The 16,868-nt window shown below is 39.5% G+C and overlaps 1 protein-coding gene across 3 annotated transcripts in view; it reads left to right on the forward strand.

Annotated features, from left to right (window-relative positions):
- Baldspot (elongation of very long chain fatty acids protein baldspot) overlaps window positions 1-16,868 on the forward strand; it is a 131,544-nt gene that overhangs the window by 110,654 nt on the left and 4,022 nt on the right. Inside the window, exon 1 of one of the 3 annotated variants that reach the window (XM_067112645.1) lies at window positions 3,889-4,497. The exons of the other annotated variants lie outside the window; for them this stretch is intronic. Coding sequence (XP_066968746.1) covers window positions 4,184-4,497 — 314 coding nt within the window. The 5' untranslated portion in view covers window positions 3,889-4,183. Of the gene's footprint in view, window positions 1-3,888; window positions 4,498-16,868 lie in introns of those variants that run through there. 3 annotated transcript variants of the gene reach the window in all.

The following is a 16,868-nucleotide window of genomic DNA, read 5'->3' on the forward strand; positions in this document are numbered from 1 at the left end:
AAAATTAAGATAATGACTGATGGCCTTAGCTGATAACTCTTGTTTTCAGCATAATTTCATCAGCTTGTAGTATGACGTAACTTGTGGAGGGGTGGGGGGCCTTGGTTAGCGAGTAGCTAAGACAGTTTTTGATGAGTGATCGGAACTTTGACAAAATGCTGTAGTGTCAAAGCATTCGCTTTATGCCGCGCCAGAAAGGGAAGGAATTTGACAAAGCGTCTTAAAAAAAAAAAAAAAAAACCGCGCATAGCTGTAAATATTTTTTTCCACGTCAATGAATTTTTTTCTTGGGGACAAATTTTTTCTCTATCAAAGCCTCAAAGCAAAAGACCTTGTAGAAACTGACTGTTTTACAAGAGAGGCTTCAATATGCTTCATTCTTCATACTTATATGGGGATCATTGGCGAGAGAAGCTCGTCCCGGGTTGGACGACGGCAGGGAGTTCATTATACCCGTAGATTATATAATTGTTACAACCATGAAAACGATGACCCTAGGGAAATGTCGTCCAGATTAAATATATAAAGCGTAATGTTCAAATTTTCATGTGTTTTCATGAACTATTGTTACTCGCATGAGTTAAAATAAAATTGAGGCTTTGATAACGTGAAGACCAGTCACAACAAGCGTGATAATGACGTATTAGCACATCATATATATATATATATATATATATATATATATATATATATATTACATATAATTTAAATATATATATTATATATATAAATATATATATATATATATGTATATATCCTGTAATTAGAAAAATTTTATTACCAGTTGAAACAAGTCAGATCAGTTATTTTCTTCTTTGTAGAATAAATTGCCTACCACATAAAATAAGTTTTATAGTAAAATGAAAGGCTGTATATACGTGTCCTGCACAAAGTGATGGAAACGTAATAAGACGAGCGAAGAGGAGGGCATTTTGCTGAGAGCAATTAAAAGTTTCTTTTATTTGGACGGGAAAGTGACTGGTTTGGTATAACAAATGGAAAGATTCGAAGAATGGGAGTTCGTGTTGTTAAAAAGATGGCTCAAAGTATTTCAAGATGGCTTGGTCATGTAGTGATAATGGGGATCAAAGTATTTCAAGATGGCTTGGTCATGTAGTGATAATGGGAGACGGTGTTGAATAGAGTGTATAATTCAGAAGAATCAGGAGAAAAAAAAAGAGAATGATAACAAGCGTGGGCAGGTGGAGCGAAAAAGGTGTAGGAACAGAAGGACCTAAATATCCACGAAGCAGAAGAGAACATGCCAAGTGAAAGTGAGTAATGCAGCATTGAGTGGAAGATGTGAATTACCCTTTGATGTGCCTCACCTCCTAAGTAATGGCCGTTCAGATAATGCCTCTCCATTTGTCAACATGATTTTTAATAAAAGATAAAGCATAACACAGTGACGGGTTAATCTAGACATGTCTTAGAAAAACTATTTCAAAAGAACTGAATACAATTTAAAGGTAAGAAGCATTATTTATTAAAATGGGTATATAAGGCAGTTATTTTATATGCTAATTGTATTACGTGAAAGTCTTTTATACAATATATATACTGTATATATAATATATATATATATATGTATATATATATATATATATATATATATATATGTGTGTGTGTGTGTATGTATATATATATATATATATATATATATATATATATATATATATATAAATTTCTGACTCACATCAGGATCGAACCCAGGTCTTTCAATTGAAAGACTAGACCGCTGCCAACCAGGCCACACAAGTCATAAAAGAAGTTGGAGCCAGCGTGTCTTCCCCAACTTCCAGACTCAGTTGAGTCGGGAAATTGGGGAAAACACGCTGGTATGCAATCAGTTAGCCTGCCCAGGTAAAGCCTTAGGTACAGTGGTGGTACTCAGGTTCCAAATTTTTTTATGATTTGTGTGGCCTGGTTGCCAGCAGTCTCGCCTCTCAACTGAGAGACCTGGGTTCGATCCTGATGTGAGTCAGAAATTTATTTCTGTTCTACACGTGATTGTGTGTTGATTATTTCTATATTATATATATATATATATATATATATATATATATATATATATATGTGTGTGTGTGTGTGTGTGTGTGTGTGTGTGTGTATTTCATAATTATACATGTTACATCATAACATAGGTCAATATTTTCTTGCATATGCAACAGGATTAGCTAGCAACCATTACTAAGTAACCGGGTTGCTCAGCACTCAACGTCTGATATCGTCGTCTCTTGTCAGAGAATCTTCAGAACTATATTTCATTGTTCTCCTTAGTCTAGATTAAGTAAGCCTCGATAATTACGGCTCGTAAATTAATATAATAGCGAATAAAAGAATGAGATATGGTATGAACCTCTGGACTTGGACCTCGTCGGTCGCAGAAATGGCGCCTATTGACTAAAAGGTCGAAGTCGGAAGAGCGATTCAATAGAAAAAAACATATGAACTGTGTCAACTAAGTCACCCGCCCACGCTCTCGTAAACGCTACACGTTTATCAATTTTCCTTCCTTTGAAGGATGAGGCTCACACTACAGATTTAGGCCAACATATGACAGCGACATGATACTATTTCGAAGCTGTTATCATTCGTGTAGGAGTGGTGGTAAAAATCCTCTTATAAACGACTCAACAAACGCGATAAAAGGCAAAACTATTAACATGTCTCATGAACCATTATGTTTTACCAAGCTTAGAATCACTTCTCCCTAGACCACTAAAGTCCCTTTATAGAAAGGTGATCACCACGTAAGAATGTTGGTCCTTATCAGTTGAAAAACTTAAAGGTGACATCCGTTTCGTAGATTCCGACCTTTGACTGACCACGCGTTCAAGTCATGACATCGTGCGAGGGTACAAAATCCATTCTGTAACCTCTAATTGATTTCTACTTCATGCGCCATTTCTGACGACCTGATGGGGCACCTTAGGCATATAGCATCTCAATTGACCATCTTTGCACCAGTGCTATTTCTTTTATCATTGTGACACCTGAAGTACTTATTAAAAGAATAAATATTCACCATTTGTAACTCTATATATGTATCATAAAGAAATCTACAAGTAGCCAAAAATATAACCTGAGTCTACGATATATTTTACACTCAATTTTGTTAATAAGACATTGTTCACACTTATCATATACTGCAATTTAAGCAGGGAGACGTTAGTATTGTGCAAATATGCGGATTCAAAATATTTTTACTGTGCAAAAACAATTATTATTATTATTATTATTATTATTATTATTATTATTATTATTATTATTAAAGATAAATGTTGGTTTGTGTTCATTTCTTTTACTCTGTGTCTTCTCTGCGTTGTTTTTCTTTTTAGTTTTCATTTAACAAGCATCAATATATTATTTCTTGCATATCATTTTAACGTAAACTGCATAGAAATAATTCTTCTCAATGTCCTTAGTGACATCACAATGATATAGCGTGGTTCTTTGTTGCCATACTTTTCAAAGCGCGGGGAGTGGTAAGATGGCTGATCCTTTTTCATATGTGTAGAGAAGAAAGCGGATCTCTGCCACATGATGTCACTGCTCCCCTGGCCATTCATAAAATCAATACAACTGGTAACCTTGTTTTCAGCTTTTAAATAGTGGTACGAACTGTGAATTATAAATAAGAACAATTTTGATGTATGAAGTGAGTCATACGCCCTTGCATGGTGAAAACAGTATTCGGAACCAAATTTGTCTGCCGGTTTTTTTTTTTTTACGTTTGATGTAAGTTTAGCCCACCAAAAATCAATATCTATAAGAGCAGATATCTAGATATTTTTAAAATGCTGAGTATCCTTATATAATGTCCATAAATAGCGTTCGTTATCAGGGGAAGTGGCAACTCGAACAGTTTTTAGAACACTGCGAGTGTCTGGATGCGAGGTGAGTTAAGGGTAGCGTGTCGTCTGCTTCAGCTGTCAGCGGCGGCACACCGGCGAAGGCAGATTGGTGCTGATTCGTCTCTTGGTTTCACCTTCTCTCTCTCGCTGTTGTACATCAATTCTGTGATAGACGATTTGCTGAAAGTCCTCGTTCCGCCGTCAGACCGGTGCTAATTTAGTTATATCCTGCCCAGGCTGTGCCGCAGTTGACCATTATTACAGAAATTTCCCATATTCCCTGCATACCAAACTGCTTTGCCGCCCAACTACAATCAACAGCCAACATGGATTCGGTCACAATGCCTAATTATTCGTACGTGTTTAAATTCGAAGAGGACTTTGACAACTACGAGAAACGACGATGGATGAAGGAGAACTGGACAACAAGTTTCTACTATATCGGAGCCTACATGATAGTGGTATTTGGCGGTCAACTGTACATGCAGACGAGGCCTCGATTCGAGCTACGGCTGCCGCTTTTCATGTGGAACGTGTTTCTAGCCCTTTTCTCCGTGTGGGGAGCCTACCGCAGCGCGCCTGAACTTCTCTATGTCCTGGGCAATCATGGCTTCCATTACTCCGTCTGCATACCTGGCAGGTGAGCACTAACACTGTAGAGAAACCATAGACCCAGTCCATATTGGATTTCTGCTAACTTGTGTTTGTTCTTGTAGGATATTCCAGTGTGCTAACCGATCCATTGGGGTTTGTGACTGAAAGAAGCGTTGGTTTGTCTTCACTTAGCCTATTTATTGATCTAACCCTCGGTTTATATGTTCTGTGCATTTTCGTTAGTCCGCTGTTTTACGGGAGGATTGACAGAAACATTTTGATTCCCGGTGGGCATAGCTTTGCTGTGGAATAACATTATAATTACAACGCGAGAAGTAGCAATTCGATGACAGTGTAATGATCCAAAGAGAATTAATTGGATTGGTATGTCTACGGCGGTCGCGTTCATAAGAGTTTCAGTGTGGGAGGGAGCGCCGGTTGTTGTGACGGCCCATATTGTGTAGAATCTAGCGTGCACCGCTAAGCAAGAAGGGAAGAGGAGGGAGGGCGTCCTCTCTACTTTCACTTCTTTAATTTTCATTGAAACTCTTGAGTTAATCATTAAGAGTGGAAAACTTCTCCATTGCAGTGTGTTAAGCAGGGGCAGGGGTCTATAACTGATCGAAGGAACACTTCATTTAGGCTTTACTCATATAGTATGAGAAGCCCAGTATTTTTTGTTACATCTTGCATGACTAACCTGCTGACCTCATACCATTCGACAAAATGTGTTATGGAAGTTCATATTGTCGAGTACTTGCATAATTTCAATGCCTTACGTTATGTTCCAGTACAACTTTTATATGTGAATGTGGGGGAAATGACGTTAGCAAGTTTCTCTCTCGAAGCAGAATGTTCAGTACTGATGACCTTTCGATGAATCGAGAGAAGTAGGGCCAGGAAGGTCTGTTAGTATGCTGAAATGTCATGCCCCATTTCTTGCAAATTTGCTATGGTCTTCCAGGAGACAGTAGGTTAAAGTAGACAAGATTTTTTTTTAATTATGTACTTCGTTTGGCAGTGATAAAAGCGGTGTTGGTAGGTCAGTTTTTTAATTCGATGAACCAGTGAAAGGACGTGGAATTTGGGTTGACCATGAAAATATACGCACTTTGTAGTTAAGGTCAACATGGTAGAAAGAACAGCCTTCTGTAAATGAAGGGGTCAAGACGCAAGGTAGGAATTTCAGGTTCTCTCTCCCTTCACTCCCTTACCTTGGCCTTGGACCACTGGTTGCGCTATGAACACGAGAGAGAGAGAGAGAGAGAGAGAGAGAGAGAGAGAGAGAGAGAGAGAGTGGGGGGCTGGGGGCGGGCGGGCGGGGACTTGCTGGCCATTAAGGCCTTGCTCATTTATTTAGCAATTTCTTATGGGTTACCAGCCATTTTGAGTTGTGGGGCTAGCCTATCTTCGGTCAGAATATTTGTCTGTTTTGGTATATAAAATGTCTGTTTTGGTATATAAAATGATGTAAAGTATTGTTTGCTATTCCAGCAGAATTACTTAACAACTTGGCATCTTGAGCAGATGACGCAATCAACTGGTGGTGATATAACATTCCGCGTCGTTGTCATGAGCCATAGCTTTTTCAAATGTTAGCTTTTCGATTCATTGTAACCGGCCACCCGCTCACTGGTCAATCAATTTGTGGATAATATATATAAACATACGCACCTGCCCACACACGTACACAATTTTAACATGCATGCACCATTGCATAGAAGTTGTGTAATATTTATTTTTCTAGTCCCGCAATAGGTTTTGTTTTTAGGTTTTGCTTACGGCTGTACTGCATTGCTCGCATAAAAGACTTGAACTTTACCTTTGAACTCTGCTGCGTGCACAAAGCGGTGACTGGCAGTCAGGCATTGTTCGCCATGTTTGTTCTCCTCTGCATTATTTGATCAGTGATTGGAGTCTGTTCCCCCAGACGTGTTTGAAAACTGTTAAAATTAACCAGTCGTCGGAAATTTGCCCTTGACTCAAGGGCTTTATCGGAAAGGTGGTTCTAGGAGTATCTAGAAGTCTCTCGGACCTTAGTGGTATGTGTGCCAAGGGCGCCTCTTAATATTTTAGTATTAAGTAGCCCAACCATTCACTATAAAAAATCACACATGGTCTGCTATTTTCGGTCTAGAGTTTGTAATGTTCAGAAGCCTTGCTGGGCATTAAGCACCGGCAGTCTTCACATTACGTAACTTGACTTGATGTTTAACTTTCGTGATGGCAGTAGATACCTAATTATGATCTTAAGACGAAATAACTGCGTTATTAATTATGGTTACAGTTGCTAGACTTACAGTCAAGCAGAAGCAATATAATCAGTACTCGAAGATGAACTCTTGAACGACTGGCATATGAAAAGAGCAGGATGCTATTTAAGATTAGGATGTGGGACAGGAGTGGCCCGGGGGTGATGTACGAAGTTGTGAGTGAGTGAGCGAGCGGCTGGAATGGAATGTAAAAATAGAGGGGACGGTTGCCAGGTAGGTGAATAAGGCTTTCCATTGTCTCGTGGAAGTCTGGTGGGTGTCGTTTCAAAGATATTTTGTTTGTAATTCTCTCTCTCTCTCTCTCTCTCTCTCTCTCTCTCTCTCTCTCATGTAAGGTACTCGAGATTAGTTACTACCATAAAATGAGAGCATTTTAGTGAGTTTGCCAACGAAGCTTTGATAACGCCTATCATCTTATGTGCATATCAGTCTAGTGAGGTAACTCTGTTGATTACTCTCGTTTCGGGAATGAAGAAGCTCAATGCATTCTACTTCAAACGTAAAGTAGCTGCAATAACTGGCGTGTCGTCAACTAGCTCTTATTTCACTAAACGTTAATGGTTGTTACGCAAGACAGATGAAGACATCATTGTTGGATAGGGAGCTATACCGGATATACCCCGCCCTGTCGTACTGTATTAATTTCCATTATTTAAAATTGTTTATCCAAACTAAAAATAAAACTGCGAAGACCGAGATTTAATTAACTAGTTGCATCCGCGTGTAACACAGGTCTCTTAACTCGCTCAAAGCTCTTATTCAAACTAAGCTTCAATACTCGTAACGAAATAATAAACATCAAAATTGACAAGGTCATGACAGTGCTCTTTTACAAAATTGTAAATGTAAATACGTAATTTTGGATAGAAGTATTTGCATTTTGCAGAGTTGTTTTAGTCTCCTGTTTTAAAGTACATGATTTTTTTTTAATGTAGTGATCAGGTAGGGCTTACCTTAACGGCCAGAAAGTCGTTCAACAAATGTCTTTTGTGCTTCAAAGCAATATAGAACAGTTTTGTTTGACTGTCGAGTCCCAAACCACACAAGTGTGTGCGCAATCGCTGAACACAGTTCGGTCGTTAAGGATTCCCTAAGGACAGTGTACTTATGCCTCTACTATTTCTTTTTAACAGTTGTTGTTGTATTTATATTTCTTTTGAAGATTTGGTTCTTTCTGTATATTACTCTTACTTTTCTATACTTTTTCTTTTTACATTGAAGCTTATGTTGGTTGATTGCCTTTAGGTCTGTCGTGCTGCATGTGAATGCGTCTTCAAATTGAATAAGGAATAGTAGTAGCAGTAAGATGACCATTCTTGAGTAAATGTGTGTTGTGGTAGCGTAGCAGGTGGTTGGTCTTGGCAGTCTTCAGGTCAAGGAAACCCTTCCCAAATAGATACAATTAATGCCGCAAGGTAGACGCCCTTCAATTGTTAGAGCAATCTTCTGAGGCTGAGGCAGCAGTGTAGGGAAATTTGAACTGTTGGAGAATGTGATTCACTCTTATATGCAGGGATAATTCCAAGGGGCTAACCAGATATTCAAGAACCAGCGATAGGCTCGTCTGTTCATGAATCGATAGGGAGTGAATGCAGACCACTGGAAATGGCTATGAAAAACACGAAAATTTGCACAATATGCAAAAACCAAGAAATGATCTAAAATTACTCAGATATTCAGGGAGATTATGCATATTATAAAGTTACCCAAGCAACCCGCTATTACATAATTGATCAACTATCATTATGGTATTAAAAAAAAATTAAATCTGCATTCATATGCTTAGGTGATATCGTGTGTCTTGACTGCATGTTTTCAATGCCTGATTCGGTTTGCAGATATATATTTTACAGAATTTAAACATGGCAGGTCGTATTTTGTCTTATACAGTATACAGTTGTTAATAGAGTAGATTTCCATATATTAACATACTTTGATAATTTCCGGACCTAGTAATCGCTGCTTGTTCCCATTTATTCCTCGGACTTCAATTTTGACAAGTCAGGCTTTTCATTGTGACTTGCGTGAAGTTTGCTGACCTTCGCTCACTGCGGATGTCATCTGCCCCCAGGCATTATTTAACCAGCTATCACACAGGGAGGACCTGCATAAGGATTTATTATCGAATAGACCATGATTTTTAATGTCAACTCCTGTGTACATGTTACCAATGACTATTCGCTTATTACAATACTTCTTGCGCATACATGTGTATGTATGTCTGTACAGAAGGAAAGAAATTGTGAATTTTGAATACCACAGCAATAGCATTGCAATGAAATTACAACGTTTTAACTTTTACCTTACATGTCATTTGACTAGTATCTTATCAGTTTGGGGCGTTTGTTGGTCTTATACGAGTCATCCCACGAATGTGTAAGCTTATTTTTTTTTTTTCCAATATGATAAGGATTTTGATTGACGGGGTTTTCTGATAATCCAGAGTAGACGCGCTGTCTGACGTATGCTCTTGGCACAATCTGTAACTGTAATATCAAGGTAAACGACTTCTTGGCAAAACTCCCGCTCTTGATTTCGCCCAGACTGCGAATTTCACAGCCGGGGATGAACCATGTCGAGAGGAGGAAGTCTGCTATTCACTCCCATTTGCATTCAGTGTGAATAACATCAGCGTTGCAGGTGTCGAGAGTTGTAGAGTCAAGTTAACGTTAACTGGGCCGTTTTTGTTGTAATGAAGGGTCTGGCTTGTAAGCACACACTCTCGGGCACGGGAACACGCAGCACTCGAGCAAACATTTTTGTACTTGGTATTACAATTTTGCTTGCATTTGCAAAGGCGAATGAAAGGTTTGATGAACTGTCCAATTTCAGGTGTTGGAGAATGAACTTTCCTCGGGAAAATATTGGCAGTGTCATAGGTTAATACCATGCTATTCTGCACTTGAGGTTCATTGAATCATTTTAGTTTGTAAATTGTGAGTCTAAGGTGAAAGGCTAGGCTGGGCTTTCTTCTGAGAAAGGAAATTCTTTGAAGACAAAGGCTGCTCCCATTTGTATTGTGTCATGAAAGGAGGTGAAACTCCCGTTCCACAAAAAAAGCCCCCACCGGTTTGTTTAGTGGCCCATTAACGGTAATTTCTTTTGAATATTAATGGACATATCCCTGGAGAGATTTATTTAGCCGCCCCCCCCAAAAAAAAAAAAATACGTTCCAGTCGCTGGTTTCGTTCGGGCTTCCAAAGTAATGGATTCGTGCAAGTTGCATCACTTTGTAGCGTTGCCATATTAGTTTTTGCAAGCAGTACTTCGTTATAATGAAGCTTTCTTGATTCGATGGGGTTTATACTTGGTTGCCAACATTAGCTTTACGAATATCGAATGTAAGCACTCCCGATTAGTAAAGCATTGATAAGAGCAAAACACCGGAAAGGGCTCCCCAGACCGTTGATGTTCTGCGGTTTGAAAATGCACCGCCATTATACTGAAGATATTGTATATATGACGTGTTAGCTGGTGGAACACACAAATACTGTATGTTCAGAGGTAAATGTATTCGAAAGTATATTAGTAAATTTTGATTAAAATATGAGTGAGTTTAGGAGTGAAGAGAAGCAAGCAGGAAGTTTGAGGCGCGGTGTGGTGTTGGCGAAGTGGGAGGAGCGTATCGACGATGCACAGAAACGAGGACCCTCTGATTCAGCGCTTGTGAGCTTCTTGAATCATGTGGAAGATAGGTGCTGTACCTCTTCGGCATTCCTGCATCTGAGGCGTGTCGCCGTGGCGTGCCTCTTGACACCAGCCAGTGTGACAGACACACTGTGGAGCAGTATATGGCGGGAAAAGGAGGCATGATCGGTAACGGAACCTGCCGACCCCATTTCTCCGTACCCACCCCTCCCCTCTCCCCTTCACCAATTATTCTTTCCTACCTGTCCCCAGGGGAGAGAGATGACGTTGGATATCTTTCGACGCAGTCATTGTACCGCTTTTATAGCCTTCTGGTCCTCAGTTTTCTAGATTTAGCTAGCCTTATGCCCGCACGGGCTCGTGTACTGTGCAGCGCAGCCGCTTGAAATTTTAATTGGTCAGTGGGGAACTTTAGTTTGCAAACTAACTTTAGATTTAAAGTTTAGCTCTCTCTCTCTCTCTCTCTCTCTTACAATAGACCGAGCGCAAGTGAAAGATGTAGCATTAGAGGTTGAATGTCGTTCTCTCAATATTGAGGAAGTGTTTAACACGTATTAAATCGTGCGTTGGAGTAGTGTTTAACACGTGTTAAATCGTGCGTTGATGTAATGGTGTGGTCTTCAGTGGAATATTTTTAATGTCTTATTGTGCTATTTCTTTTATTATTTTAACTGGGACAGAGTTTTGATGTACACTTAAGCACAGAAGGCTCATCAGCTATACGTCAAACCCCTCCTCTTACATATTGCGCTATTTCACATAAGATGTAAACACAAGTGTATGATATATCTACGTGTGGATGGCCATGTATATTATCAACACCTCTGTCACTTTCTGAGTCCCTTCTTGAAAACTGGCCGGCGTCACATACAATTAGAAATTGGATTGATGGATGCCAAATTTCAGGTTATAGGATTTAGTTCTAGGAATAATGAGAGCGGTCATATGATTGTTTTTGCACTTTACTGAGTATTCTATAATTTCATGAGACCTTACAATATTAAATAGATCTAGCATTGTTTTACTATTTTACCCCAGCCAGTTATGAGGTGTGTGTTGTAAGCTGGTAGGATATCTTAAAAATGGGTGAAGAGAATTTGGTGAAACTTATCGGATATCTACGTTAGGTAATTTTTCTTTTTGAGGTAATTAACTTCGATGTGTTGATTTTGTATTGGGTAGTTAAAAGGCTTCAGCCTACAAATTTTAGTGGCCTAGATTGTGCCCTAGGCTGAGGTATATTGTTTACAGAGTGCTTTTGTTTTAGATAGATTTATCCGATTTTTAAGTATTTATAAAAGCATTTTATTTCATTGTTTTAAATCCGTTCAAATCTAATTGTCGCCAATAACCTGTTGAATCTGCGATGCCGGGTGATTTTCAGTAACAAACCAAAATTCGTCTAACCTTGTAACCTTCACCATAATTCACTTATACTCTCAACTAGGTCCCCTTGCCAACACTTTCAAATACACTGAACTAGTTCTTACATTTTCCCACTATAACTACTTGGCATTTAAAGTTCAGTAACCTCTGTTAGGTCAAAATCTTTGATCATGTATGTCTTGCCCTCCTTTTAACTTACATCATCCCTTTGCCTGTCAGGCAAGAAGCCTATAATGCTCTACTCTACACCTTTTAGGAGATGCACGTTTTCTCTTGACATTTATTTCTTCCTCAGAGTTATCATCATTACCATTAGATCCACGCGCACTCATCCCTATGCATACACCCACCGCTTTCCCCTATCAAGCATTCTGTCACCTGTTGAGTTTTCTTAATCACAATTCCATATGCCTTGAACTGGCTTCCCAAGCAATTATGCTGCACCCGTGATTCTTGGTCTCAGTACAAGGGAATATGTGTTGTCTCTGTTTTGTTACACCTTATGTTCACTTCCGCCACCTCCAATTATATTTCTTCTTCGCATCCATGCTCTCACATTCCTAGACAATTCATGGGTTCTTGACATATTTTTTTCTAGCTTTCTCTTGAAGTTGCTAGTTGTTTCACGTTCTGTTCTTGTGCATGATTCGGAGTGTAATTGCAGTTTCTTTCATTCGCCGAACTCGTTGGTTGACGCCACACCATCTCATTTTTATTCCTTCTTCCTGTGTGCCTATAACCACAAGCACTTCCTCAAGCCGTCGGACCTGGCCCTTAAGCTCTTTCAAGTCAAATTTACTCCTGCCTTTTGACATCTTCCAGCTGTACAGTATTCATCATCCATATTCTTCCCTTTGTTATTCTTGCTTAAAAAAACAATTTTTCAGCAGTCACTCTGCACACTTAATCAGCATTTGAACCATCATTAACTGATTTTCATTTTCCATCATTAAAGTAAATTATTCCCCTTCCCCCCAAAAAAAAGTATAATCACGCGGCTTTTTTTTTTTATTTAGCAAGTGTTAAGCTGCTGATAGTACAGTATATGAAGTTGCAATTGGCGTAGTGGAACTAATGATGGTAGCGCCATTAGTATCTCCCACGGTGGAGAAAAAGATTGTGCTAGGCACAGAGGATTACGTGGCTTGTGTGTGAAAGAACCATGGGTTTTGAGGTGACCGCCCGATAGTCCGAAGGTCCGAAAGTCAGAAGGTCCGATAGTCCGAAGGTCCGATAGTCCGAAGGTCCGATAGTCCGAAGGTCCGATAGTCCGAAGGTCCGATAGTCCGATAGTCCGATAGTCCGAAAGTCAGAAGGCCCGATAGTCCGAAAGTCAGAAGGCCCGATAGTCCGAAAGTCAGAAGGCCCGATAGTCCGATAGCTAATCAGCCCCCACCCTCCATAGCTAAAAAAATTGTAACCAGTAAACACCCATAAAAATACCAACATAACGTACCCTAAGGGTGTTTACTGGTTACAATTAATCAGGCGGGGGTGGGGGGCGCTTGCCTCGGAATGCCGGCTTAGACCTACGACCATCGGGCCTTCGGACTAACGGACTGTAATCGGGTTTTGAAGCCTCGCCATAAACAAGGTTGGCATGGTTATGTGCGCGCACACGTGCACACTATACACTGTGCGTGTGCAGACACTTGTGTTATTGAAGTTAGTCCTTAGCAGCAGAGTCGTACTTTCTGTTGTAAGAGATCAATTTTAAACAACTTGCTTAGTGACACACACAATGGCCACATTACTGCCGTTTCAGTGGTATTTGCTAGAAACAAGTGCAACGAACCTGTGCGACCATCGTTTCGCTCGAGTTTATAACTCCATCATGATGTTACCAGATGAAGGTAATTGACGGACAGACGCGTTCTGGAAGCCCCTTAAATGGCAGGTGAGAATTTCTCGAGGGGGGATGGCGGGGGCGGGGTAAAAACGGCCACAACAGAGGCTCGCGTTTAAGGTTGGCTTTTAGACTCGCAACGTTTTTGCAACTTTACCCTCGTTCACATTAATTGGAAATAGTTCAGACGTTTTCTCGCTTATTGTAGAAATGATCCTTAAGATTAGTCTGAATATTTTTTATCCTCCGTTCCTCGATTTACTATTTATATAACTGATTTTCGTGTGGTGATGTTGGTGTCCATTGGTTACACCTGTTCATAATTCCCAAGTCTCGTATAACATGCGGAGATAACCATACTGGTTTGCTAATGCGTTGTAGTTGGACGTAAGTAAACCCATGCGATATTTAATTCCGAATAAAATAGGCTGCACTTAGGAGAACTTACTGATAGTTTAGGGTAATGTCAATCTTATGCTGAGTGTGCCGAGAGATTAAAATAATTTCATGGGATCACATTGATGTACTTATGTTTTTGCATTAATGAATGCAAGAATGATTTTGGCCATAACCTAAACCACGGTATTTGGTGTTAAAATCGCTGATGTAGTGAATCCAGTTTCTTGGATAATTTTGTGTTAAATATAAAATATACACAATTCTCCTTGAAATATTTTTTTTAAAATTCACAAATCCATATGGATAATCAGTTGACTTTTGGAAAAACCGAATCCCCTTTCATAAATGCTTAAAAAAAATATGCGTAGGTATCGCATACATGCAGTAGGTCAAGTAAATATTGGGTCATTATTAAAGTGTCACCGTAAGGAAATCCGTATAAGGCAGGAGCATCTTTTGAGAAAATAATTTATAGATTCTTTTGTTCGGAGGCGTAGGCGTTACATATTTTTAACGACTGGAATTTTGTATTGAGTGATGTAAAATATAATACTGTTGATGTTAGATTTGATTTGAATAGAGAATTTAGGCCAAAGGCCAAGCACTGGGACCTATGAGGTCATTCAGCGCTGAAACGGAAATTGACAGTAAATGGTTTGAAATGTGTAACATGAGGAAAACTTCGCAGTTGCACTATGAATCAATTGTTAGGAGAGGGTGGAAAGTAAGATAGAAGAAAGAGACTTCTTAGGTTTTGCTCTCTATTAGTAATAAGTTTGTTCGTGTAATAGTTGAAGGCCACTTAATATACCACAAAAGTTCTCCATTTCGTCACTTTGGCCTTGATTAGAAACAAAGCATTGATTAGAAACAAAGCAATTTGAGGATAGAGTATTTATTTAATCTCATTATGTGAAACGGTTTGATTACTGTAGGTTATATTTACCAAGGCCTCGTAATCATGTCACTTGAGACGGATAATGTCAGAAGTTATACATTCACAGAACCGGTTGGCCGCGTTTTAACGTAATCGTCTACTATGCAGGAAATTGGGCATTTTCGGGAGACTGGGAAATAAATGTCAAACTCATCTTCGGATATGATGATTACTAAGGTTGGGAGTTTGTAATTGCTAAGACAATACTGCCTATGCTCGGTTTTCCTTTTTTACGCAAAACGTGTTGAAGGGATCCGTAACTAAAACCCTCGGACTGTAAGTTGGCCTAAGTAGTCGATTGCAATGAAAGCTTTGCTGCAGGAAGTGTGTAGCGCATTCCAGGACATGCAACACTATGTCAAGGTTTTACCTGGCTCTTAGTCTGCGGCTTTGGAATGCCAGTGCTAAAATCTCTCTCAAGCGCTGTTGAGATCAGTCTCATCTTGTAAGGCCAATAAAAAAAAAAAAGAAGATAAAGATGCCGCAAACTTACAACCCCAAATAAGCCCCCGATGTTCGGGCAGAAGGCCTTCACTTCCCTTCCTTGCCACTTTTACTTTCACCACCTTGCACACTTTCACTTCTCTGCTGTAGGACGTTTGTACTTTTTACGAAGGTGAGCCGCATCGTACCAGTATTGAGTAGTAGGAGAGCAGCAACTTATCTCTTGCTCTAGGCGCAGTTTTTCTCCCATATATATATTTCAAATATTCTTGTTGAAGCTGCTGGGATATCACAAAAACTTTCTCTCTCTCTCTCTCTCCTTTTTGCCTTGAGTTTTACAACGAGAAGGTATAAAACATATAACCTACGCACAGACTTACCTGAAGTGTTACCCGAAAGGTGGATACTTGCCTCCGGGGGTGCGGGAGACTTACCTGAAGTTACTCGAACGGCGGTTAGTTCCCCCTCAGGGCGTGCGGGACTGTTCATCGAAAGAGAAAGTTAGTACTGCGTAGTTATTCATAATTGTTCACAGCTGATGCCTAGGACAATTATAATAAGCGTTTATGGCCCTTGGTTTTCGCATTATAAGTCTAGCAAAAACATAACCTTCTTGGTGCCTCTTTCACAAATATTTTCAGTCTCGTGATTGGGCCTAACTTAATAGTCGGAGATAAGTGTATAGTTAGATTTTGAAGTACGACAGAAAACAGAAGCCTTGCTAGGGGAAGAGCATCGAGGAAGACTATAAATGGATCAAACGTTCATGAGAACTAAAAATTTTGTGTAAAATTGTTGGATAGGGAAAGTGGTCGATGTTTACAGATGCTGCAGTGTTGGATGGTAACAGAAATGCAGACTACTGAAGGTCAGCAATTTGAATGTTAACAAGGAGAGGATTATGATGATAAATGAAAACCAGATGATGGAGCAGTGAATGTTGAGAGTTGTCAGTTGAAGACTCGACGCGACAGATTCATAGATATTTTGGCAGTAGATGGAACATATTGGTACGATGAGAGATGAGGTGCGACGCAGAATTGGGGGAAACTCGAGAATGGGTGGCCATTATTAAATGACGGGAAAGAGGGACTGAAAAGAGATGCTTTCCAGGTATTGCCCACGGGCATTTCTGGGAACTGTCCGCATCTGGTGTTTGTTTTTCCAGTCACTGGTCGTTCCTGTCCGAATCTAAGCTAGTAACATACAACGTACTGGAGCGTCTGCTTTGTGTTTTTTGTGGTAATACAAAGCAGTTTGACAACTTTGAATAAGCTATGTTAACGTCATTAGGAGCATAAGAACAAAAGCATAGTGTGTGTGTAACACACACACACACACACACACACACACACATATATATATATATATATATATATATATATATATATATATATATATATATATATATATATATATATATATATAATACACATACATACATACATTTAAGTATGTGTGCTGTATTGACATAGGTGTAAATT

Source organism: Macrobrachium rosenbergii, chromosome 12, assembly GCF_040412425.1.
Source record: "Macrobrachium rosenbergii isolate ZJJX-2024 chromosome 12, ASM4041242v1, whole genome shotgun sequence".
NCBI classification, from domain to species: Eukaryota; Metazoa; Arthropoda; class Malacostraca; order Decapoda; family Palaemonidae; genus Macrobrachium; species Macrobrachium rosenbergii.